This window comes from Cynocephalus volans, chromosome 1, assembly GCF_027409185.1.
Source record: "Cynocephalus volans isolate mCynVol1 chromosome 1, mCynVol1.pri, whole genome shotgun sequence".
NCBI classification, from domain to species: Eukaryota; Metazoa; Chordata; class Mammalia; order Dermoptera; family Cynocephalidae; genus Cynocephalus; species Cynocephalus volans.
The window spans coordinates 83081634-83107910 of NC_084460.1; the positions used below are offsets into that span (position 1 = coordinate 83081634).

At 37.0% G+C, this 26277-nt stretch overlaps 1 protein-coding gene across 2 annotated transcripts in view; it reads right to left on the minus strand.

The window, feature by feature from the left end:
* The window catches only part of VEPH1 (ventricular zone expressed PH domain containing 1), a 214706-nt gene that overhangs the window by 16639 nt on the left and 171790 nt on the right, over window positions 1-26277 (minus strand). For both annotated transcript variants that reach the window (XM_063104466.1, XM_063104456.1), the window contains one exon: window positions 4726-4843. In XM_063104466.1, coding sequence (XP_062960536.1) covers window positions 4726-4843 — 118 coding nt within the window. The remainder of the gene's footprint in view (window positions 1-4725; window positions 4844-26277) is intronic.

The window sequence follows — 26277 nt, forward strand, 5'->3', positions numbered from 1 at the left end:
TTACGGAGGAGGCCATTTCTATACTGATACCATTTTGAAGCTGTCTCTTTATGCCCACACGATATAATGGACAGTATGCTCTTATAACACAAATATTTGAAATCAGCTTCTAAAGAGGAATCATGATAGAAGGTTGTCTGAAAAAAAATTCTTCCATTTTCTTTGAGAACTCAAGGAGACCTCCTAGTGACAACCACATTCAAATTCTAAATATCTAGTGACTAAGAGAGTAATCACACTGGGAACCACTCAGATTTATAGAGAAGGATGCAAGTGCCAAAACTCTAAGTTGTTTTATGTAGGGTGTAAGAAAAAAGACATTCCATTTGTCTCCAGAAAAAAAAAGTGAAAGTCACGACCTAGTTCTTCCTCCTACTTTTAAAAAATGTGACTGAATGGAAAGCCAGCTGTGTTCCAGGACGCTGCAGCTGACTAACTCTTACTGTTAGGATGCGCTGTGCAGTTCCAAGACACAAGGGCAGCTGATAAGGGGCTCAGCCTGATTTTCCAGAAATAATTTCTGTCTGTTCAATGTACTTGCTCAATCTCTGTTCTCTCATTCATGTGGAGTAGCGAGATCTGCAATAAACACCACCAGGCAAGTCTCTGAGGATTATTAAGTTATTTTGGTGATTTTCTAATCTTCTACTCTGTACTTTTATAAAGTGATTATTGAAAACTGAATCAGTAATTGGAGAGATTGGAAATAGCTTCTACTATAATCATTTCCTGCATGTAATAATTTCCCACACATTATCATACCAAAGTCCCTGCTCTTCTTTAAGTAGAATAAGTCATCAAGAAGGTAGATCACTTCTAAAACATTAGACTTGCCTCTTAGTCTTTACAATATATTATAAAACTATGGCATAATTGCTCTTGGAATTTCCAAGATTCTATGTCCTTAACTTGGATTTGCCCTAAAGGTTGAAATTACAGGTTCTGGAACCAGCCTGTCTGAATTAAAATCCTAGTTCCACCACTGTCTTGCTGTGTGACCTGGGGAAAATTACTTAATCTCTCTGTTTCAGTTTTCTCATCTATAAAATAGAGTCATCTTTTCTCATCTATAAAATAATGGTGAGAAAATGAGAAAAAATACATGTAAAGCTTAGCATTATAATGATTAGAATGATAAATGCTAGCAATTATAATCATTTCAGGGCCTCTACATCATTCTAGCACTTAGTTTCCTCTGACTTTATCAGCACTTAATTAAATAAAAAATATTTTATTGATCACCAGATATTAAACTACTATGAATTTCTGTGTGTTGATGGTGAATTTGATGGGAAGATGGCGATGAGACTTTTACCTGAAGAGGTTGTATTAGTCCTTTTTCTGTTGCTTATAGCAAAATAACTGAAACTGGATAATTTATAAAGAAACAAAATTTATTTCTCACAGTTTCAGAGACTGGGAAGGCCACAGTCCAGAGAATACATCTGGTGAGGGTCTTCTTCTGGGTGGCAACTCAGGGTACTACATAGCGAGAAATGACCTGAGCAAGAGAGAACTAACCTTCTCACTTGCCCTCCTTATAAAACCATCAGAACCACATCCAGTACTCCATGAATGTATCAACCTATTCATGAGAACACTGTCCTCATGATCCAATCACTTCTTAAAGTCTTCACCTTTCAAATACCATAATTGGATTTCCCACCCTCTTAGCATTGTTATAATTGGGTATAAGCTTCAAGAGTTTTGGGGTGACAATCCATAGCAGAGAGGAATGACCATGTAAGTCAGCGGATGTGCTGTCAGTTTCTGAAGAAGTCCCATGGCTTAGTCTACACACTGTTAAGAAGTGTTTTATATTTCTGGATATCTTTCCTGATGTGTAATTGGAATTTTCTAATTGCCTTATGTTTTGTTCCTCATTTACAGAGATGCTGGCCAACATTTTTAAAAAATGGTGGAACGTTGAATATCTGAAAACAGTTATTGTATCATTTGTCAGTACTTTTTGAAAATATAAAAAATCCAGTTTCTTCAGACTTTTGTCCTAGTCTTTGATCCTACTTCTTTAGACCCCTCCTCCCTGAGCCTGATAGGGCATCTGGCACCTGTGGGGTTGCTGATGAAAGCCAGAACATTGCACCGTACACAGTTGGGCACAGTACAGTCAAGCACTAAGACAGTCAGGGAAGTGGATCCTTTGCTTTAACTGTGGGAACTTCTCTCAAGTAGCAAACAGCACTAAACTCCATTTACCAGATTAAAAGTGCACTGGGTATGGTATAGCAATGTCTTTGATATGCTTAATGCAATCAGTCTGGAAACATCATATTTTAATATTTAAGGCATATTTGACTTTACCATTTCTAAGTATTTATTCATTCATTCATTCCTTCACTCACTCAACAAATATTTATTGCATGCTAAAAACACACAAGAAGGTATGCTAGATTTTCTCACATACGCCTTCTGGCCCTACCTGGATTATGAATCCCTTTCAGAGCAGAGATATCGTAGCTTATATTTCTATCCTGACCCTCAACCTGTAGAAGACACTTAACCGATACATCAGATGTACATTGCATAAATGAAAAAAGGGATGCAAGTACTATGCTAGCTGTGCATGACCAATAACAAAATATTTATTCCTATGTCTTGATCCTCTTTAAACTTAGAATTTAAGCAGACCATGAATGCAAATACCATCTCGAATAATACATCTGGCAGCAGTGTTATGTAAGACCTTTCACTTAGATTAAATATATAATTTATATGCTTATGTAAAAACAAGAAGATGAAATCAACAACCTATATAAACTTTTTCAGGGAGCCAAAGGCTTTTGGTGAAAATAATAGTTTAAAATAGGATTTCTGTCAGACTCAAATCCCTTTTCATGGAGCAAAAGGAAATGAGCAAAGAAATTCAAACCCACTGAAGTTTTCAAGGCCAAACATTTTGATTCAATATGTTCTGCTATAAAATATTTGGCCTTGTTTGAATTTTTACTGCTCTATGTTCTCAGATTATATTTAACTGTGAGAAACACAAATAGGAAAGTGTGAATGTGCAGAATGTTCTTGTCAAGTGAATGGCAGTGAACTTGAAAAAACGTACTTTAAAGGAACACTTTGTGTTTTTAACTTTCAGCCCCTTTTCTGAGGCTTCCCTAGGCCAGATATGATTAAATATTTATTGAACTAAGGACTCAGCTTACTCAGAGTAAAAACTCTTAAGGGCCTCTCAGTGCCATCGAAGATAAGTACCTTGTTTTACCATGCTCTCAAATAAAGTTTATTTTATGCTCTTTTTCACATGTGAATAAGGTCTAATTAGAAAGTTTTATAACAGAGACATTTAATTCCCAATTCCTTATTTGCTTGAATTAACTTTTTAAAAATTGGGGTGTTTGTGCTGGCATCAGCTCAATCCAGACTCTGTAATCAGCCAACAATCTGTGCCTCACAAAGGCTGGCATCCTAAACTGCCAGCTTCTTCTATCCACACCTTTTCCGTGGGGTAATACATTTTAATTGGTACCTTTCTGTGAGCCCCTTGCATCTCCATCTGGCCAAATAAACATACTTTTTTGATTCAGCCTCATCATCTTGGCAGTAAACAAGAGGATAGACTTGCCACAATGAGTAATCTTTAAGATGCACAAAATCCAAAACGTAAAGCACCGAGTACAGGTGGTATAATCAGTGGCTTTCTAGAGGATGGCTCATCTACAAAGGGGCTTTTTGTTCAGTAATGTGTTAACACTGCTCCCTTGGTCTAAACTGCAGTTCCTGAGCAGTGTCAGCATTGAGAACTCTCTCCTCTCAGAGGGCAAATAGGTGATGAAATATTTTGTTTCCAAGGACAGCATAACTTTATGGACATAGATTTAATATCAAGCTATTTCCACTGGCCAGACTGGGCCAAATGTAACCAGGAGACAGAATGGCAGAATGGTTAAGAGCATGGTCTCTGTAGTCAGATTGGTTCATATCCTGCCGCTGTTAATTTATTACTTGTGTTACTTTAGGCAGTTACCAAACCTCTCTGTGCCTCAGTTTCCCCTTCAGTAAAACAGAAATAATATCAATACTTACCTCAAAAGATTATCAAGAGGACTGATTAAATACAATAAGGTATCTGACATGTTTATCATAGGGCTTGGCTCATATTTTCTAATAATTACTATTTTAGGCAAGGTTGGTAGACCAAATTCCTTGGGCCGCAGAAAGGTGAAGAGTGAATAAATAGCCATGAGGTTATTCCTCAAATAATTCCTTACTCTTTACATGTTTCACCTTTTTCACAGTTACAACAGTGTAAGTAATAACTATGAGATAGTATGATCTGTGTGCTCATTCACTCATTTAGTGTGGTCTCATTTCTTTGAGGCTCTGGAACACACCTTGACAGAATGCTTGTTTTTCTCTAATCCTCAGGGTCATTTGGGTGAAATGAAGAATCCTTTCAAGGCAAAAGGGTCAAGGCTGCTTTCTTGATAACCACATACAGGTAGGGGATAGTTTCTCTCGCTCATTTCTGGTTCTGTGTCTCTGTTCTTTCTAACATCTTCCCTTCTTCTCCCGACCACTTTGATGAGATGTTTTTCTCAGCATGAAGCAAAGGAGATCAGGCACAACTCTGTGCATCAACACAAGTTAGGATGCTTACGCAAGAGGAAGGCCAACTAGAACAGTGGGGCTCATAGAGCCCTGTAAATCCAAGGGGCACAAATGGTTCTTAGCAGCAAATGGGGTGTCTCTCACCAGTTGCTTTTTCAGGGTTGTTGCACATGAAGCATTGCCATGCTCCTGCTGTTTCGCTGAAGCCAAACACGTCAAAAAACCTCACTTCTTCCAGATGGAGCTGTACCTGGTCCAGATCCTGTATCAGGAACACAAAGCACAAAGAACATAAGCTGATCTGCCTGCTACTTAGCATTCTGAGCCTAGAAAACTGGGTTGTAGCATCAGGACAGCCGATGCTCAATTCCAGTGCTAAGGACTAAGAGGGAGCTTTGGAAAAAACTTCTCTCGGCCAGCCTTGGAAAAGAGAAGTCAGCTCAAACTCTTCCATGGGAATATTCTCAAATGCAGAGCAAGTGAACCTGGGCCCCAGGGCTGGGTGTCCAGGTTAGCGGGGAGGTGTCAGAGCCTGAAGAGGCCCAGAATTTTCTTGCATCTAGCAGCAGCTCCAGAGTTTCTGAAAAGGAAGGATATCTAAGAGGCAGTGTGGTTGAAGGAAATGCTGCTGGGGGATTTGTCTCTTATTTACATTTTATATAAACCAAGAACCAATTATCCATATCAAAAATTATTATATTTATTAGGTTGGCTTTGCAGGGGACTGATGGAAAATATGAGGGCAGGCTTAATCCCTCAGCCCTTGGCTCCAACACTTAGTCTTATGTCTTATCTGAAAAGTGTATGCAAATTTTGGATTCTGTTCCATGACATAGCTGTATGGGTTTTAATAGAAAATAATGTCTTAAGTTATTTATCAGTAAATTAGTTAATTTTTTTCCATCCAAATGGTTGAGAAGAATTGATACACCACGAAGACTGCCTATAGTTTGTATGCCCTGTGGCCCCCTGCCAATGTGCTCTCTTTTAAGAGGCAGAGGAGAGAGGTTCCATTAGCGTATAACTGGATGGAAATCTATTAGCCTAACCAAATTAAATAGCTTTACTGTCCTCCTGAGGCTTTCCTATTATGTAAATAACTCGTATCCTTTGTTATAGGGTGGCCAGAACTGTACTCTTAAAAGGTTGCTCTTCTGAAAAGGGATTTAATGTCCTTGCTAGCCTTGCATGTGCCCAGACAGCTCACGTGTTTGTCCTCTGTTGTTGCTGTGATTTTATTTTCTTCTGTTTGGCCGACACACTCTTATCTTCTCTACTTATAGTAACAGTTTCTTAAGCATTCCCAAGAACTGAGTAATGTAGGTGCTATTTTCACTTTTTATAATGAATCTAAATAGAGAATGATCAAGTGCCTAGTCAGATCCTACCCAAAAGCTCTGGTTCGACATTTCTTGCAGAGGTGAGAAGTTTGCTAGACTATAAGCTCCTTGAGAGCAGAAACATATCTACTTTGTTCACAATTGTATACCCAGGGTTTAGTCCAGCATTAGGAATGGATTAACATCATTCATTTGCAGGCCCAGTAAAAGCCTGTTTTCCAGTGAACTATATGAAAGATATTATAAAAATTTAAAGGTAATTTCTTTCTTTTTTTTTTTTTTGAGAACATTTAATCTAGCTGGACACAATGAGGACAGGGATTTTGTCTAATGTGTTGGCTGCTGTAAACTCATCACCTAAAAGTGCCCGTCACATAGCAAGTATTAAATAAATATTTGTAGAATAATGAAGGCATAAACCGGGACTAGAAGACAAAATTTTTCAGCATCCTTTATTAAAAGTCTTATGGCTCGTGCTTTAGAATTGGACATTTTTGAGCCTCAACATACTGAATACGGTATTTTGGGTTGCTAAAATTAATACCATATTGCAGGCATTCCAATAGGCACTGTATATATAGGAATGTTGTTTTAACAAAAGTGATTTCGAATGTGTTCAATGGAAAACAAGGAAAGTTTTTTTTTTTTTTTTTTTTTTTTTTTTTTTTTTTTTTTAAAAAGGCATATTCCCCGAAATAATGAAAAAGCACCTGGGAGTTCTGTAGTTTTCAAAGGATGAAATCCATATTAAAATTTATGGGGAAAAAGCAGATGTTCATAAATATCAGTTTCAAAACTGCTAAGTCTCTGAAGTCTGTAGTTGGCCATTGGCATGCAGATCGTTTCTCTGTTTCCCACACAATTAAGGATCAATTTTTTATTCAGCACAAACACTACTAGCAAGAAAATACTTAAAATAACATGTAGAGATTCCTTTATTTTTCCTGTTTTGAGACCAGATATGTCCCAGGTTGTTGCCTATAATCCACATTTGTCTTGGCAAAAAGTTACTTTAAAAGTTTAGGACAGATGGTAAGCTACATCCCAGTGTTCGAGTTCTGATGCCAAAAGCAGGCTTACCTCTTCAGAGGATTTAGGTGTTACACAAAGGGAACTGAGTGAAGAAGATAGATGGTAGTTCTATGAACTACTGAAGTTGGCAATCATAGCCAACTTTGAATTGAAAGACAAATGAAACATGTAGTTTCAAATATTTGTGGAAAAATCAAAGCAAAATAAATCAAAACAAACAAACACAAACCAAAAACCAGTGATACTAAAATTTTTGGAATTGTAACCTCATAAATGTGCTTGAGGTCATTATTTCTCTCTCCCACTTTTCTTTACCATTCTGGGTCCTGTAGCTTCCCCAGGCCTTGACCAAGAATTGTCGTGTGACTTGTATTTTTACTTTTTTTAAGCCAAGAGAGCTAAAATTAATTCATTTAGAGAATTACAAAATTAAGGCAACTAGACTCCAGAAGAGTGAAAAAAAAAATTCATACCTAACTCTAAGTCACACCCTGACTATTTCAGTTCTACTGGGGTTGTGGTACACAGACCATAGGGTGATCTCCCAATAATTTTCACCTCCTGATGGTCATCTGTTTGTGTAATCCCCTCCCCTTGAGTGTGGGAGGGACCTCTGACTTCCTTCGAGCCAAGAATAATAGCAAAGGTGATGTGATGTCACTCCCATAATAATTACACACACACACACACACCCCTATATATATACATAAGACCTGTCTTGCTAGCAGATGCATCGTGATTCTCTCTTGCTGGCCTTGAAGAGACAAGTTGCAGTATTATGAACTGCAGGTGGCCTCTAGAATCTAAAGGCAGCCTTCAGCCAGTAGCCAATAACAGATCAGGGCCTTCAGTCCTTCTACTGCACAGAAATGATTTCTTCCAACAGCCTGAGTAAGTTTGGAAACAGACCCTTCTCATTTGAATTTCCAAATGAGAACAGAGCCCAGCCAACATCTTGACCGCAGCCTCATAATGGCCTAAGCAAAGGACCCAGCTAAGTTATAAATGGAGTCCTGACCCTCTGAAACTGTGAGATCATAAATGTGTGTTGCTTTAAGTTGCTAGGTTTGTGGTAATTTGTTATGCAGCATTGAAAACTAATACCGAGATAGTGCCATGAAGAGAAAGGGAAAGTGACATCCTATTGACCAATTCTCAATGAAAATAATTATTCTGTTTAAAGGAATCACATTCTCCCAAGTACACTCCAAATCAGACTTCAATAAAACTTGAAAAATTTTGAAGTTCAAGTTATTTTGGTTGACTTAAAAAATGATATGTAATTATAATAAGCATGCACTAAGAATGATTTTCCTGATAAGAATCATTTAATTCAAAAAGATTGAAAGCCACTGGAGAGAAAATGATATTTTTAAGCAGTTGTTTGAGTATTTCTCCAACGTAGAAAAAAATCATTAATGAGAGTAGGAATTTGGAAAACCTATATAAAATATTTCTTGTAAAGCCTCTTAAGGGAGAGATAAGCCAGACAGCATGAAAAGATGAGAAGATACTTACAACATTATTTTGCTGACAAATGACAGCATGAGTCAACACAATGGACTCTGAAGAAGTGCATAGTGGCCTCTGGATCTTATAATGTGGTCTATGTACTCTAAGAGGGTACTATGAAGCAATTTTCCAGAAATCAGTGAAAGCATACATCTGGAAGAACTCTGGGTTCTAGAACATTTAAATTCTGTCCTAAAGCCATTTGTGCACAGATACAAAACATAGGATTGCCTCACGTGTTCTGTGTGCCTGTGGCTAATAGGATCAACTCCAGGCACATATTTCAAGTATGTTTTAAGAAATGTAAACAATATTTTTTAAAAATCCCAAATATTTTTACATACTAATGAGGATGTTATTTCTAGTGCACATACTCTAACTATACTAAATCCAGGGTGTGAAATAAACTTATTTAGGGAATATAATTAACAATTCATTTTTATATTGTACTACATTATACAGGAATAATGTCTTGTAAGAAACACTGGATGTTAAATGAATAAACTAGCAGAAGAGACTTAAAAGAAGATCCACACTTTAATTTAATTTTTTTATTTATTTGAACTTCTGAAAAGTACTACTGTTGAATTCAATTCATAACACTTATTATTTGTAGCACCTGGTATCAAGAACCATGGACAGAGAGATGAAGGAGACACAATTCTGCATTCCAAAGGAGTGAGAAGGTAATTCCCTGGCCCCACAGTACAACAGAGAAAAACTGGAATACACCTTTGTGTGTGTGTGTGTGTGTGTGTGTGTGTGTGTGTGTGTGTGTGTGTGTGTGTGTGTGTGGTGTGATTGTTACTAAACTTCCTTTAGTGTGACTCTTTTGGCCCACAACTGGATTAAAGATCCTTAGCATGAGGACTGACTTCTATATTATTTGGTAGCTTCTGAAAATACTTAGTATAGCACTTTGCCCATAGTAAATGTTCAATGAATTATAAATTTTTACTAATTGAGGCACATAGATCTTATCTCTAATTTAAATCAACAGTAGCATTTAGGTTTTCAATTTTCATGTCTATTCAACTAGGACCATTAAGCCTTTTCAAAACACATTTATTTTTAAAAAATATACCTGCATCTCTATGGGTATTATAGGAATTCATTTTATTTAACTTTATGTAACAAGTTTTTAGAACAAAATGGTAATAATTGAAGAAGGGTGTTTGTCTGAACCCATCAATATAGCATATTGACAGCTTGTTCTCAAGACTCTCAGCTTTTCCAGATCATTAATTCTCCATCAGTAATGGCATCAGAAATCGCTAGGAAACTTGTTACAAACATCAGATACAGGTCTTATCCCTGAAAGCCTAGCCTGATAAGTCTGTGGTCAGGCCTGGGCATATGCATTTTTAAACAAGCTCCCCAAGTTATTCTGGTGTACACTGATTAGAAAGTTAATCCTGTACCCTTGGGAGCAGATGTGGGGATGGCTGATCTGTGTCCATTAATTGGTATTTGAGGAATTTGTCAGTCTCCATGTGCATACGCTCATACATTTCCACAATAGTTTGGCTTTATATGACAAAATATGTGGTCTGGTCCTAATAACAAAGTTTCCATCCTTGAAAGTTTGAGATATTATTCCAAATTGTGCAATATAGAAGGAAGAGAGGAGACGTGAACATTGAACTCCTTGGGCCTACTTTGGAAGTTGGCAGAAGGCTGGGGTATGTGGGGAGGAGGGTGGGCAACAGGTGGGAGATAGCCTCTGAGAAGAGGCAGCAGGGTGCTGGCATGGCAGAACTCACAGTGTGTGTCAGTGTTCCACTTGGATGTCACACACGTGCTACAACCCTCTGGCTCTCAGTTTTCTATCCCAAATTAGCAAGGGAACTCCAGGTCATATATGACTATATGGAGTCAGTGTGGCAAGAGAGGTACTGAATTCCTTCTTGGCAATTTGTGGCAATCCTGACTATGGGTCTGGCTTCAAGTGGCTGGAGGAAAGAGAGAAGTTCTAAAGAACACTTTCATTTAAGAACTAGCAAATAGGATAGAGTATTTGATTTGATTTAAAAAGTCATATTTTCATACTCATCTAAGGATTATGAGAAAATTATCTTACTACAGAATGTTAGCAGTTAACATGACAAGAGTTGAAATAAAGCAGTTTATGGAAGAGTTAATAGAAGCATATGGGTTGAGTAGAAAATAAAGTTGGCAAATTGGGTGAAGCTATGTAATAAGCTTTATGAATGTCTGGTAAATAACAGTTACTTTCTTTACAAATCCAATTTATTTTAAAGTGCAGCCTGTTAAAACCCTCAAGATATTTTTATCTGAGTGGAAGCAAGAGCAAAAAACTGCAAATGTTCAAATTGTCCAGAAAACTTTAACAATTTTACAGTGGTGTCTGCAGTAAACTGTAATCACCAGAACTTTTGGCAATTAAAGCCAGCATTTACATGTTCTCCTTATATTGGAAAGCAAAGACTGGCAGTGATTTTGTTTTTCTAGTTGATGATTGACACCTACATTTGACAAATATGTATTGAGCTTCTACTGTGTGGACTAGACTGCAAAGGGTGCTGGTGTAGAAAGAGCTCGTTGGAGGGGCTTTCTTTTCCTTCCTTCGAGAATAAGGTAATATAAAAACCATACTCCTCAGGCATGTAGTTATTTTATTGGAAGTAAGGTCCTTCTCTTGTCATCTTTTTTCCCTTTATCCCTGATATCGTTCTCATTCCCAGACTACTCCTCCCACCTTCCCTTTATATAAGTACTCCCTTTTTGGGTTTGATATATGTCTTGGAACAGATAGGTATTCTTGAAAACTATGTAGCAATGTTTAGTACTTTTTTCATTTTTGCAAATGATGCTATGCTGTGGACCTCATTCTGTCTCTTGTTTGTTTCATTCAAGAGCCCTGCATGGTATTGCATGTGTATTTCGCTTGTTGCCTCTACTGCTGCCCAGTCATTCCACAGAGTGCATCCATCACCCACCACATTTCATCCAACCATTCCCTCAGTGATGGGCACCAAGGCAGCCTCCACCTGTGCACTTACATGAACCATGTAGCAATAAATAACCTCGTACATGTCCCCTTGTGGATGTGAGCAAGAATTTTTCTGGGCTAATCACTCAGGAATGGAATTGATGGGCCATAGGGCATGTATTAGTGTAAAACTGTAGGGAAAATATTTTTGTTTCTGCAGTTAGGGCTTTCTGAGCAAATTTTACTGAAACTTGGGACCTAGGCTAAAAGAAGAAGTTTTAGAAGTGAATTTATGGCTGATTAGAAAGTGAGGGACCCTCTAGAGAGATTTATTTTCCCAGAGCTATGTGTTTACATTTCAAGGTGGGGATGAGACCCAGGATCCTGGACATCCCTGGGTCATCAAGCTGGAGACATTAGTTTTACTTTCCCCCGGAGAGATTTATTTACATTCCAAAGGGTAAAAGTAAGAACCCAGACCCCTTCCCAAGGAGCAAAGATTTTTCTCCTCTCTTTTCAGGAGGTGGCAGGCAGAGGGGATGGAGGCAGCTGTCATTACAGTACAGAACCTAGTATGTGTAGGATGACATCTGTTCTCATCTTGTTGCCCCAGGGCTAACGACTGAGGTGAAAGGGAACCAGTGAAGTTATCTGCTATAAGTTATTTGCTATATGTAAATAATAATAATAATCTGCCCTACTCCAGAACCTTGTTTGCATGAGACATTAAAAATTTAACATTATGCATATCCTGAACTTCACTAGGTTCTGCCAAATTGCTTTCCAGAATGGCTGTCCAGTTTACATTCTTATCAGCAGAGCATGAATATTTCTTTTTTCCACATCACAGTGGGAGGCCTTTCTAGGCTCTGAATTTTCTGGAAGAATTACCAGCCAAGATCTTTTCTCATGTCTGAAATAGGCCATGCTTTTGTTGACCATCAGCATACTGGTCTGATTGCATCAGGGGCATGTAACAGTCTCCAGTGACTTCTTAAGCGACTACTTTTAAGCCATGAGAAAAATCAACCACACTTCTGTAGAAAGCATTGTATCTTTCTCCTTTTACTATTTTTCCTATTATTGCCTTTCGCTAGTGTGAAGCATTCTGGGTTCTGGGAGTCAGACCACCATTTTTAGGTTCAATTATTTTAATACACTAATGCATGTCAACATTTGGGAAGGATCTAGTTTCATTTTAAGAACTATCATATGGTTGACATGTTTACTACCTAGAGTAGTTACAGAGAGGATAAATTGACTCTACCATGGACTTGGGGAGAAGGCATTAGTTCTCATGACGTTGGAATTTTAAATGTCTCCATTTAATCATTCAACAGAGAAACCAGAGGTAAGCACTGATGAAGAAATATCGATTGAGGCAGATATGGTAAGTTGAACTACCCCTCAGCAGAGAAATGGATAAAACTGTGGTCTATTTACACAATGGAAAATTTTAGATACTAAAATGAATGAACTAGCTCTACATGTATGAACATATATATTTTAAAAACATAGCATTAAGTGAAGAAAGCACATTGCAAAAGATATATGCAGTATGATAACATTTAGGTAAAATTTTAAAATAATAGTACAAAAATATTCATGGAAATCATATACACCAACCTCAGGAGAGTATTTTCCACAGTTTCTTTTCATAAAGGGGGATAGATATTTGAAGTAAATATGAAAGTAATGTAAACATCTCTTCTATCTTGTTGTGGGTATAGGTATCATATTTCTGTACTTTTCTGAGTTTATGAGCTATTTCATAATCTAATAAAAAGTAAAAGTGAGGGCAGAGAACATAATTCAGTGAAGCAAAAAGACTGGCAAGGGTTAGAATCTGTGAGGAAGAAAGGGTCTGCCTCTGGGTGGGGGGCTTTCTTGGTACTCCTCAAATCTCTGGTACAGGAGTCTCCTTATTTTTGCCTGTATGAGGGTGGCCTTGGTAGCAAAAATCATTAAGGGACCATCTTTCTCCTGAATTTTGCACTTATTCTTGTCAGAGGGCTCCATGTTAAATTTTCTTTTAACCTAACTCTTTAAACTTGGAGACGAAGAAACAGACATGAAATACAAAGTGTTTGAAATATGTTCTATTTTGTTTTAGAAAACAAAACTTAAAGCATGCTGACACCAAGTTCTATCTTAGGGAAGTTTTATGGAGTGGGTTAAATGACAAAGGTGATACTTAAAAATAAGATTTTTTTTTTTTTTTTTTTTTTCCTGCTGTAGTGGTATGGTATAAAGAACATAGGTTTTGGAGCCAGAAGATCAGAGTTTGGGCCTTGCCTCTGTCATTCGCTGGCAGTTCTTGGGAAACTATCTTAATTTCTTGGTGTTTCTAATATGCTCCCCAGACTGTAATACTACTAGGATCCCTAAGCTGTCTGATTCAGGGAGCTGTTGCCACAATCAATTCTTCGATAATTATACTCCTTTGTAAACTGTAGAGAGATAATAAAAAGTAGTGATAATGATGATTACTTGAGTAAGGCAAGATAAGAAGAACCTTTTTATGCATCTAAAATGTACTGTTTTGGGTCTCTTAGTTAGATAAGCACATGTAAATCTTTCTGAAATGAATGACTTGTTTAAGAAGCACTGATGTTAGGCGCCTGAGAAACATATTTAGTTTTCTAAAAGCAAGTAACGTACTTATTTGTCTGTGTTTGTTAGTTTGTCGTCAAACCTAGGAGCACTGGATGTAATCAGATGCAAACATAGAGAGATGTAATGCATGTGAACATTTCAAAGGGGAGAAATGACATGCGCAGGCTTGATGGGGCCATAATGAAATGCACAAATAGAAATGCACATAGAAATATGCATGGGTAATGGTGTAACAAGATGCATAAATGGATGGGTGGAATGATAAAGGCATTGGGGGGTGTAATGTGATTTATAAATGGGAGCATTAAATGGGGAGGACGGGAAGGGCAGGGTGTGATTAGAAGCAGAGAGAAAGAATGCAGGACCATGCATGAATGGAGGAGCTAATGACATGTGCATGATGAAGATGTAATGAGATAAAAATGGAATGGCATAATGAAGTTCACAGATGGAGGGTGTAATGAGCTGTGTAGAAAGGAGGGAATAATGACAAGCATGAAAGGAAGGATTTAATACTGTGAATAAAGAAATGAGCATAAGAAGACGTGAGGACTGAAAGAAGAAGCAGAAAAAAAAGGACATTAGAGAATGGATGGGAAATAACAAGGTGCACCAATGAGCACCCTAATGAGATGCTGAAATGAAAAGATGCAAGGATGGGTGCCCGTTTAGGGAATAATTAGACATACACACGGGAGGATAATGAGGTACCCGGGCCTGATCAGACACAGACTATAGCATTCAGCTCTTACTAAGGAGGTGAAAAATGGGAAAGAAAAAAAGAAATTCAGAGCAGAGCCAAAAAGATATCTAAATCCAGAAAAGAGAAGAATAAACAGGTGATTTAACCATAGCCTGGAAATTTACGAAGTAGTGGTTTTATAGTTGCTGTTTATAGGGCACATATTCTGTGCCAGGTGCTCTGCTAGGTGTATAACTAAATGCATCATCTCATTTCACCTTCCTCACAATCCTGTGAGGGAGGAGGATTTGTTCCTGGTTTGTAGATGAAGAAATTGAGCTGCAGTGAGGTTAACCGACTCACTCCGATTCCCAGAGCATGTCAGTGGTTGAGATGTGATTCAAGTCAAGTCAATTGGATTCCAATTGCTTTTGCCTCTGTTTCGGTGTTTTGTAAGAGGAGGCTGTGGGACCTCCTGCCTCGAACTACCAGGATCACTTGTCAGAGATGCAGACTCACAGGCTCACCCCAGCAAGTATTATTTGCAAGATCTGCAGAGGACCCAGGAACTTGCGTTTTTAACAAGCTCCCCAGGGACTCTTACATGCGCTAAGGTCTGGGAAGTACTCAGCAAAAGCAGTGCTAGAGTGGGTGGCAATCAAGTGCTGCCATCAGCTCAGTGAAAGATCATGAAGAAAGGGGATTATGTACAGCATGAAGAATTTAGGTTGCTTACAGGGAGACTGTCTATTGGTAGAAAGAGTTACCAGACCCTGGAGTGAGGCATCAAATGGTTCTGTGGATTGCCATTTAGTAGAGTTGTTTTTTTTGTTTTTTTTTTAAAGTCCCTTTCCCCTCAGATTGGTCTTCAATAGGAACTTGAAATTATATTGAACATAATATAAAAATGTAAAAAGTATTTAATATAATTAGATTCTAAGAAATACTTGTTTACTAAATTAAAAAAATAAAAAATTATTCCATATTCCTGCATTCTCTAAGGGGAAGAGGGTAATGTGTCCTTAGAACCAAAAGTTTGCCAGTTCAAATGCAACTTTCAGGGTTCTAAAATTAAAAGCAAATAGTGCCACTGATTGTTATCTTTCTTGATGTATCTAGTTTTGAGATATCGAAATCGCTATGATTTTTTTAGGGAAAAACCAGAATTTATATTTTGAAATGAGTGTTAAAGTTGGATGACTACTCATATTTTAGTGACATAGCTTCTGCTCAAAACCTTTCTAGCAGTCTCTTTTGAAATTGTTTTTAGAGTGTATTCGTGAGCCACACAAGAAAACAGGTTTCCTTACTTTAGTGAAATCCAGCTTTTACCTGGGAAAACTATTATTCAGTTTGATCCACCTCCTTTTATAATACACCTGGGCTCAGATAAATTTGGGGCTATTTGTGAAAATAAAATTCATTCTCAAAAGATGGAGCTTTTGTCATGACTGAGAATATATAGTCACAAAACATTTACTGAGTACTGCTGTGCCTCAGGCCAAGGTCGGTGCTGGAGGATACAGACATGAATAGGAAGACCCTGATCCCACAGCCTGTGGGAGGCACAAAGACATTAAAATCAAACTATTCCGCAGTACATTGACTGCTTTATTGACATACGTATGAAAGCTTATGGGAACATGGCTGAGGCGGCCATTCATTTTGTTTGGAGGAGTATTGAAGAGGAAGGACAATAAAATATACTAGCTACCATTTATTGAGCTCTTACTATAAGCCAGTGACTGTTTCAAAGATTTTACATGTATTATGTCTTTTAAGTCATAACATCCTTGTGAAGTGGGTATGATTATTTTCTGCACTTTGCAGGTAAAGATGGAGCAAAGAGGAGTTAAATGAAAGAGCTGGTAAGTAAGTGGTGGAGGGAAGATTGAGAGCCAATCCCGAGCTTCTAGCTACCACACTTTCACACTGCACCAAGAGAGGTGCTGTTTATTCCAATAGTTTAGTGCCCAATGTTTGTAGGCATTCATGCAATATCTACAATAACAGCAAGGGAAAAACAAAAACATTTTACTCCCGCACTGATTATTTAAAAAAAAGAATCCAAAGCACTGTTGGATTAGAACAGACATTTCAGAGGGACTGCATACCTCTGTTCCCCCAGGAATAAAGTTATTTCGTTAACTATTTCTAAAGAATTTTTTTAAAAAATTTCCTTGACTGATGCAGAACATCTGGCTGACTGTGAAGGAATGTTCATGACAGTAATAAAATTGACATGCTTCATTATAGGACAGTCTGGCTTGTGAAACATGAAGGAAATACAGTACAGGTGATCAACCGGGATTTCAACTAAACTGAGAAAACATTTCTATGCCAACTTAAAATTTTTAAAAAAGCATATGTACAGCATAAGTACAGTATATGCGGACAGTGCTTAAGGAGGTATGAATAGTAGTGTATATAGTTAGCCACGTGTAAGGCTAGTAATTTTCTAAAAGGGATAAGAGGATTCAAAAACAAGGACTATAATACAACAGACCAATGTATAACAGTGGAAACAAATCTGATTTCTAACGGTGAATAGAACTGTCACTTAAGTTCAATGTGTTTATAAAATCATGTGCAATCACTTGATATAATGGGTTGTGTGTACAGACTTGTTTAAATGGGGGGCCCTGATGTATAGCTGTCAAGGGAAAACAATGAATTCAAATTAAGGTAGAGATAATATTTAGGGAGGCAAAGTTTAGAATTTGGCTGAACTTTCCAAGTCAGTGGTCTTAAGTCATCAATAAAAGTCATGCTTGTCAATGTCTTTAAGGGTCATGCTATTTTTCTCAAGTACTCTTTACTTTCGAATCTCTCCTGTGTTAATCACATAAATCCCAGCTGACTACTACGTGGCTACAGTGGAGGAGTGAGTGCAGTGATATTACATAAACTGTGATAATAATTCATCTTGTGCTTCAGCTAAACCTTTCCCAGTGTTACCCAGCATTGCAAGCCGTATCCACGGAGCATGGTATAAACATGGCCGTGATCAGCTGACCTCATCTCGCTGTTGTTATCTATCCTCCTTCACTGTGGCCAGCTGTGTGAAGGGTGCGCCTGTGCTGTTGTTTCAAAGGGTGTAGTAGAGTCTGTTTGGGGGATAGGAGGAGAAGGAGGTTCTTGTGTAGAGAAACTCAGCACAGATCCAGCATCTTCTTCACTTAGAATAACTATTTTTTCCCTTTCCTGGGCTCTAAAGACCATCTTTCTCCTTCCCCAATTGGTTTTCCTATGTATAGATGCTTCCTTTTCAGCATTTAAAATTTTCTCTTTTGGTTTACATCTTTACCTTCCATATTCCCAAACTACTCAACCAAAAGATAAAAATCCAAGCCTGGATCAACTCCATCTCAGCCTCTGAACAGCTGATCATGGCTGGAGAAAATCAGATCTCCATTTTACGTCAAATCCATAATCTCAGACTTCAAATGGTTGCTCTTCATTGCCTGACAGCCCTGCAGTATTTCTCTAGGAAGCTCATGGTTCCTTTCTCTCAGACTCTTCATGTCAGACCTTCTCTGTCCTCAAATCTCCCACATTCCACCCCTCCATTCCCTACCCCACTTTCAGCTGATGTTCTCATTTCTTTCACTGAAAGAGTTGAAAAGCCATGAAAGCATTCATTCATCTCTCCACCATGAAATCTACTAGTTGACCTGGAGCTGTATGCGATCACCTCTTCTCTCATCTGCCTCATTGATCTCATCCTCTTTATTGTATCACCCTAACAATTTACAAACATGTTCTGGGGGCTTTCACTTTAAACCATCTCCATGACCCCTCCACTTACCAACCCGTTCAGCACCAAACTTCTCAGTACAGCTCTCTACATATTCTGCGTTTCCTTCCTCATTCTGTCCTTCTTGTTCCCCCATCTACTCCTTTCTGGTCCTTGCCCTTAAAACTGTTAATATTCTTTCCAAGTTGTCCACTTGGATGGACACTTATCTTGATCTAGCTGTTGAATCTCATACAATTCCTTTCTCTCTCCTTGGATGCTCTTAGTATCAGTGACTTCTACACTTTCTGGGTTTCTTTTGTCTCTTGGCCAACTTCTGGACTCAGTCCTGAACTGGGCCCTTCTCCTCTCTACACTCTCTTCTTCGATTGCTTTAACCTTCCTATGGTTTTCATCATCTGTATGCTGATGATGCCTTCATCTATATTTCTGGCCTAAATCATTTTATATTTGAATACCCAACTGCCTACAGCACAATTCCACTGAGACATCTCACAGGCATTTGACAATTAAGATGTCCAAAGATCTTGCTTCCCAGCCCCCTTCCTTCTTGCCCATTTCCAAAGCTAATTTCCTCCCAGTTTTACTCACCTTAATAAATGATACCACCATGCAAGAAACTTGCCATCAGCCTTGATTCATCACTTTCCTTCACCCTTATATCCCATCCATTAGCTAGTTATGTTACTTTACCTCCAAAATTTATATTGAATATGTCATTTATTTCTCTCTCTATGAGTACCATCCAAATTCAAGCTACTCTCTTCTCCCATCTGGATCAGCAATAGTCTATTCTGTGATCATCCTAACTCTATTTCTGTCCCTCTCTGACTTAGTCTTCACACAGCAGACTGAGTGTGCAATGGACTGAAGCCTATACACCCCTCCCCTCCAAGTTCATATGTTGAAATCCTAACACCCAAGGTGATGTTGTTGGAAGGTGGGGCCTTTGGGAGGAGATCAGCTCTTGGGAATGGAGCCCTAGTTGATGGCATTAGTACCCTTATAAAACAGGTCCAAGAGAGGCCCCTTGCCCCTTCCACCATGTGTGAACACAGCAGGAAGGCACCACGCATGAGCTAGAAAGCAGCCCCTCACCAGACACTGAATCTGCCTTGATCTTGTATTTTCCAGCCCCCAGAACTATGAGAAAGAAATGTCTGATGTTTGTAAGTCACTCGGTCTATGGTATTTTGTTATAGCAGCCCCGACTGACCGAGACACTAGGTAATGTCTGCTGAACAAATTCTTCAGTGGTTTCCCATAGACTGCAGTGAAAGCTATACTCCTTGCCATGATCAGCAAGGCCAGGAGTGACTAACTCTCCAGCCTTCATTCTCCCTTTGTTCACTGGCTCTCCCCTGGTTCTTTCACTTCCAGTGCTGAGGAAGGGGAACGTAACTCACTCCTGGGTGACTGGGAGACAGGAAGATGAAAATATTAGAACCTTCACTTTTATTTACTTTTTATCTCACCCTTTAAAGTTTCTATTTTTGAATAAGTTTCATAATGAAAAAACAAGTGTGTGAAATAATGCATGTAAACAGTTTATAAGTAAATAAGTATGCACATATTGAAGGTTCTTGCTCAAATTTTTTTTCTGATGGGATGTGTGATTTAAACTTGGAGGAGAATGCTCTAATACACCAAGGTTTTTCCTTTTCCTTATTCTTGCTTTTTTGTTGTTCTTGTGTTTTGGTCTCAAAGCCTTTGTGCAAGTGGTTCTCTTTACCAGGGAAACTCATGACATCTGCTCAGAGAAGCCTTCCCTGACATCCAACAAATGCTCACTTTCTCTAGGCATTTTATTTTTTTACAGTATCTTTCAGTGTGGAACTGTGTATTTGTTTACCAGTATTTTACTTGTCACCATGAGGGCAGGGACCATGATTGTTTATGTCCAGTCTCTGCACAGGGCTTGGCATAGCGCAGGCATTTGCAAAAAAATATTTTTGGCGGAATGAGTGAATTTGGAGTTACATTTACCAAGATTTCACTGTGATTCTTTTTTTTTTTTTTTTGTCTCCTCCATTTTCTTGCTCATGCCATTCTTCCTACATGGAACTGTTTCCCTCTTTTTAAAATACACTTGAAGTCTGTATTTTGATGTCCACCACCTCCCAACCAGCTCCCTCCCTGAGCAAGGAGCATCCAAAACATTTGCATCTGGGTCCACATTCCACCCTCAGTCTGCCACCCAAACCTCTTGCCTCCAGTTCCTAATCATGACTTGCAGTCTTCATTTAGTTTACCCTCTGGTCACTGGATTAACCCCTTGGCCTGGCTTTTTTTGGATAGACTCTTATTCACACCTTTAAAAATCTCTTTACCTCACCTTTACTACTACTTAGATACTTACTGCCAGATTTTCCTGGTTCTGAGCTCATAGCCACAAAGCCTAGAAGCCCCCACCTCCATCTAGGCTTCTGAAACCACAAACCCCACTCCCATCTAGCGTGCTCTGGAAGGGAGTTCAACATAGCTAACCTCTCTCAAACACTGAGTCACACCACTCTCCCTGGAGGCTGACCTTCCACAACACATGTCGTTTACATCACACTTGCAGACTTCAATTTCTCACTAGACTTTAGATCATTACATACTACGTATATAAGCCCACCCCTTATTTACTTACTTATGCATTTATTTATTCAAGCACATTAACACCTTAATTCGAAACACTAGATCTAAGCCTTTGGGAGCATCAGAAGGTCTGCTTTTGTTCCACTTCAGTTTTATTCATGCTTTGACACTACAGCCAGTCACCCTGGGAACTGTCAAGTATGTTTGCAGTGATGTGGACTGAAAACAAATCTCCAAATGTTAGCCAGATGGGGCACATTTTATTTTGGCAGTAAATTCAATTTATTATTATTTTTTGTTTCCATAATGGGCATAGTTTTGAGAGCTCATTTTTATGGCATATGGAATTTCCCCATGCTTTGGGAACTGGAACACGTGTGTCAATAAAATTGTTTTTTTCTCTCAAATTCTAGCCTTTTAGCAATTCCCCGATCAACGTGGTCAACTATCTGGTCCTCTGATAATCAGAGTGCCGCTGCCTCTGAAAGGCTGGGCAGCACATGTACTGGAATGGAATTATTAATAGTAATCTCTAGTTGCTCTGTGGAGGTCCTTCCTATTTCTTCAACAAATCAACTAGTTTTCCATTCTCCTTCTAAAATCCTTGTTTTATACTGGAAATTGATTATCTTGGATTGAATTTTCTTTAAGTAAACTGCTCATTTGCCTAAAGTAATTTTTTTCTTGATATATTAAAGAAATGCATACTTAGAGAAAATTTAGAAAGTGCTAATCCCATCAACCAGAGCTAACCGTCATTAACATTATGTTGTATTTCCTTTGGTTGTTATAATGGGAAATCCTCCAAATAATATTCTTTATATAAATAATTTTGTATCCAGAAATATGGTATGTACCATAAGTATATTTCAGGTCATTAAACATTTCTAGTAAACATGACTTTTCATGGTTTCTTAATATTCTTTTGTACTAATGTATAATAATTTTATTCTCTCATTTTTAGATACTTAGGCTATTTACAAATCACTCCACAATATTTTTGTGTGTGCGTGTGTGTGTCTTAGGTTTTGTACACAATTCAGATTATTTCTTTAGAACAGATTCCTAGAAATGGAATCACTATGTTACAGGATATGAATATTTTTAAGACTCTTGACCTGCATTGCTAAATTGCTTTTTAGAAATGTTGAAATAATTTACACTCTAACTAGAAATGTGTGAGTGTCTACACTCTCTTACTCTACCAACAATGATTATTGTGTTTTAAAAAATAGGTTTAAAAGGGTAACTTGTTATTCTGTGACTATTTTGACTACTATTGATGCTAAACACTTTCTGGACAGAGTCTCCTTTGAGTACTTGCTCATGTTCTTGGCAATTGATCATTGATTTGCATAAACTTATACGATCTTAAGGATATTAAACCATGTCTTTCATGCTTGTTACAAATATTTTCATTTTAAATTATTGTGTATAACATGTTTTGCTTTTTATAAACTATATTTTTATGTAGGCAAATCTATCAATCCTCTACTCTTTGACATTGCTTATAGGTTTAATTAACTTAAATTTAAAAAGAAAGAAACAAAGACAAAAAAAAGCATGTGCAAGGATAATGTAACAAACTACCTGCCAGCCAAACTTAACAAATGCTAATATTTTGCTTCTGATTATTTAAAAATAAAATTACAGATGAAATTGAGATCTCCTCAATTTCCTTCCCCAGTAACATTTTCGTGCCTCCTTTCCCCACTTCCTCCTTATCCAAAGGCAGCCCCATGAATTTGAATTTGCTATGCTTCTAAATATGGTGTATTCTTATCATGAATTTGGTATGCTTCTAAATATAGCTTATTATTATCACAAGTATATGTACTCATAAGTAATGCATAACACTGCTTGATGTGTTTTAAACATTTGTACAAGCTTTCATACTAATCATATCATAGTTTTGTAACTTGCTTATTAAAACTCAATATTATATTTTCAAGATTTATCCAATGTTATCACATATAGGTCTAATTAATTGACTTTCACTTACTACAGCATGACTATACCACAACAATTTTCTCCATTCCTCTACTGATGGACATTTGTATTGCTCTTGATTTTTTCCCTTCAAACAATGCTGCAGTTAATATCTCTGTACATGTTTCCTGATGCAGGTATGTGAGAGTTTCACCTAGAAAAGGAATTACAAGATAATAGGGTATATGAATTTATAATATAACCAGCTATTGCCAGACTTTTCTTTAAAGAAGGTTGTAAATGAAAATTTGTCTTAAGCCTTGTGTAGGACAGAACAGTTTTGCTTATGCACCTCCTTGTGCATAAGCATTTTTCTGATAAGTTTTAAACGGAATTAAGACTTCTGGACAGCTATACTGTCCACCTTGACTGCTAGCTAGCTATAATTCATGAGTCTAATTAATAATTATATATGTATTTTTTCTTAAGTATTTTTTTCTAAGTAGTTATACCTGTTTTATTCCCATCAGTGGTGTATGAACATTCCCATTTTTCACATCTTTGTCAAGACTTGTATTGCCACAATTTTTAATTTTTGCCAGTCTGACCATTGTAAAATGGCATAACCTTTAAAAAAATTTAAATTGATTACTTCAATGATTTTTACTAAACATCTTGTCTTATGTGTTTTGGCCATTTGAGTTTTCTGTTCAGTGGATTTTTTGTTCATGTTCTTTGCCCATTTTTGTCTTGGGTTGTCTGTCTCTGCTGACTTGTAGGAGATTTTTGTGTCCATTATACATATTTCTAATGCTTTCTCCCAGTTTTGTGCTTGTATTTTAACTTTGTTATAGTGTTGTGTTTTGTCATATGGAAATTAAAATATTTTACATAGTTCTATTTATTTATATTTCCTTTATGATTTCTACTCATTTATGTCTTAAATCCTTTCTTATCCTGAGGTCAGAAAGACAACTTTTGATATTTTATTCTAATTGTTGTAAGATTTCACTGATTACCTTTAGGCTTTTAATTTAAGTGGAGTTAATTTATTCAGTGTCTAGGAGGGATCTAATTTTATCTTTTTAGTCTGGAAAGTCACATGTCTTCACACTATTTTAAAAACATTTAATTTTCTCCTCAGTGATTTGAAATCCCCCTTTCTATCAAAATTTGGTATATGCTTGGGACTATCTCTGGACACTTTATTCTTTACCATTGATTTATCCCTGCAGCAGTATTCACACCTCATCTTATAGTTTTAGAATAAGTTTTCTTTTACTAGTAGAAAAATTTCCTCATCTATGTTCTTTCTTAGAATTGTTTTGTCTATTCTAAATTTAGGATCAGTTTGTCAAACTCCATGAAGAAATTCTGTTGCTGTTATGATTGGAAATGAAATTCTATTTATACTTTAATTTGGGAGAAAATTTCCCTTTGTGTGATAATGACTGTTCCTACCCATAAGGAGGGCATATCTTTCCATTAATTCAAATCTTTTAAAAAATCATTTTATTAGTATTTTAAAATTTTTCTTTACTAAAGAGTTTCACATCTTATATTTATTCCTAAGTACCTTATAGGCTTTATTGCTATTATAAATAGTATCTTTTTACTGAATTTTCTAATCAGTTATTACTCACATATGTTATTGATTTTATATGTTGCTCTTATATCAGATAACTTCATAGATCTTCCTTATAATGTTCTATACAAATAATCTTATTGTCTATAAATAATTTCTCTCTTTCTCTTGTTTTCTCTCTCTTTCTATATCTCTCTCTCCTTCTCTCTTTGATTTTTTTCTTTCAATCCTTATAGCTCTTATATGATTTTCTTGTCTTTGGGTAGGACCTCCAGTAAAATGTTAAATGTGTGGATGATAGGAGGCATGCTTGTGTGATTTCTAATTACAGCAAATGATTTTAAATTTTTTCTATCTGTTTAAAGTTAGTTCTAGGGTTTTGATGTCTGTTCTTTTTTTTTTTTTCGGTAGGTTTTTAAAAAAGGACTTAACTTGTTTTATATGTAGTTAAACAATTAAATATATGCATTAACCAATTCTATGTATATATCTGTGTTCATTTCTGGAATCAATACTCTGTTCCATTTATCTGTATGTTAATTTTTTCTATAAAAATTAAGTGATTTAATAATAATAGTTTTATAGTATGTTTTAACATTTAGGGAAGTCCTCTTTAATTTTTTTTTCCCCTGCCTCGAAAATTTTCAAACTGGTCTCACCTGTTTATCTTTCTGGTTATATTTTACCATCACTTCATAAAGTATCAAAAATCATCCTGCTAGAATCATAAGGTATCAAAAATCATCCTGCTAGGTTAACTCAGTTAAACTGTTAATTAACTTAGGAAGTATTAACATCTCTGTAATATTCATTATTTCCAGTCAGGAACGTGGTATGTTACTATGTTTACTGAAGTCTTATTTCTCTCCTTTGCTCTGTGGCTTTGAGAAAATTAATCTCTTTTCTACTTAGTTTACTCATTTGTAAAATGGGAATAATAATGCCATCTATCTCATAGTGTTGATGTTGGGATTATGTGAAATAATTGATATTAAGTGCACAGGACAGTGACTGGCTGATATGGATTGTGTCCCCCAAGTTTTATGTATTAGTAGCTTGATCCCACTGTGACTGTTAAAGAGGGTGGGAAATCCTATTACACTAATTGAAAGGTGGGGCCTTGAAGAGGTGATTAGTTCCTGAGGACCAGGCTAGTGAATGGATTAAAAATGGTGGTCATGGGCATGGTTTTGAAGGCTTTAAAAGGAGAGTGCATGAGGGACTAGCTCTCTCTGCCCCATCATTCTCACCATGAGACCCTGTGTTCCCAAAGAAGGTCCTCACCATAAGTGTTCCCTGGACTTTGGACTTTCCAGCCTCTGAAACTGTAAGCAATAAATTTTGTTTTCTTTGGAAATCACCCAGTTTCAAGTATTTTGTTATAAGCCACAGAAAAGGACTAATACATTGGCACATTCTAATTACCCAGTAAAAGTTCATTATTGTCATTATTAATATTATTTCCAATAGTTTTTCTTTTTATTCTCATATTATCTGAATGTTGATTTTTATCTCTGTATTTCAAATAGTATACTCCTTATTTCTGTCTTGTGTTAGATTTATTCAAAATGTTGTTGTTATTATTTTTAATTCCTACTGTGAGCCAGACATGCTCTTCAGATATCCAGTGTTCTATAATGAACAAGACAGACAAGAACCTTGCTCTAATGGAGATTATAGCCTCATGTTAGCTCTTACTTTTGAAGT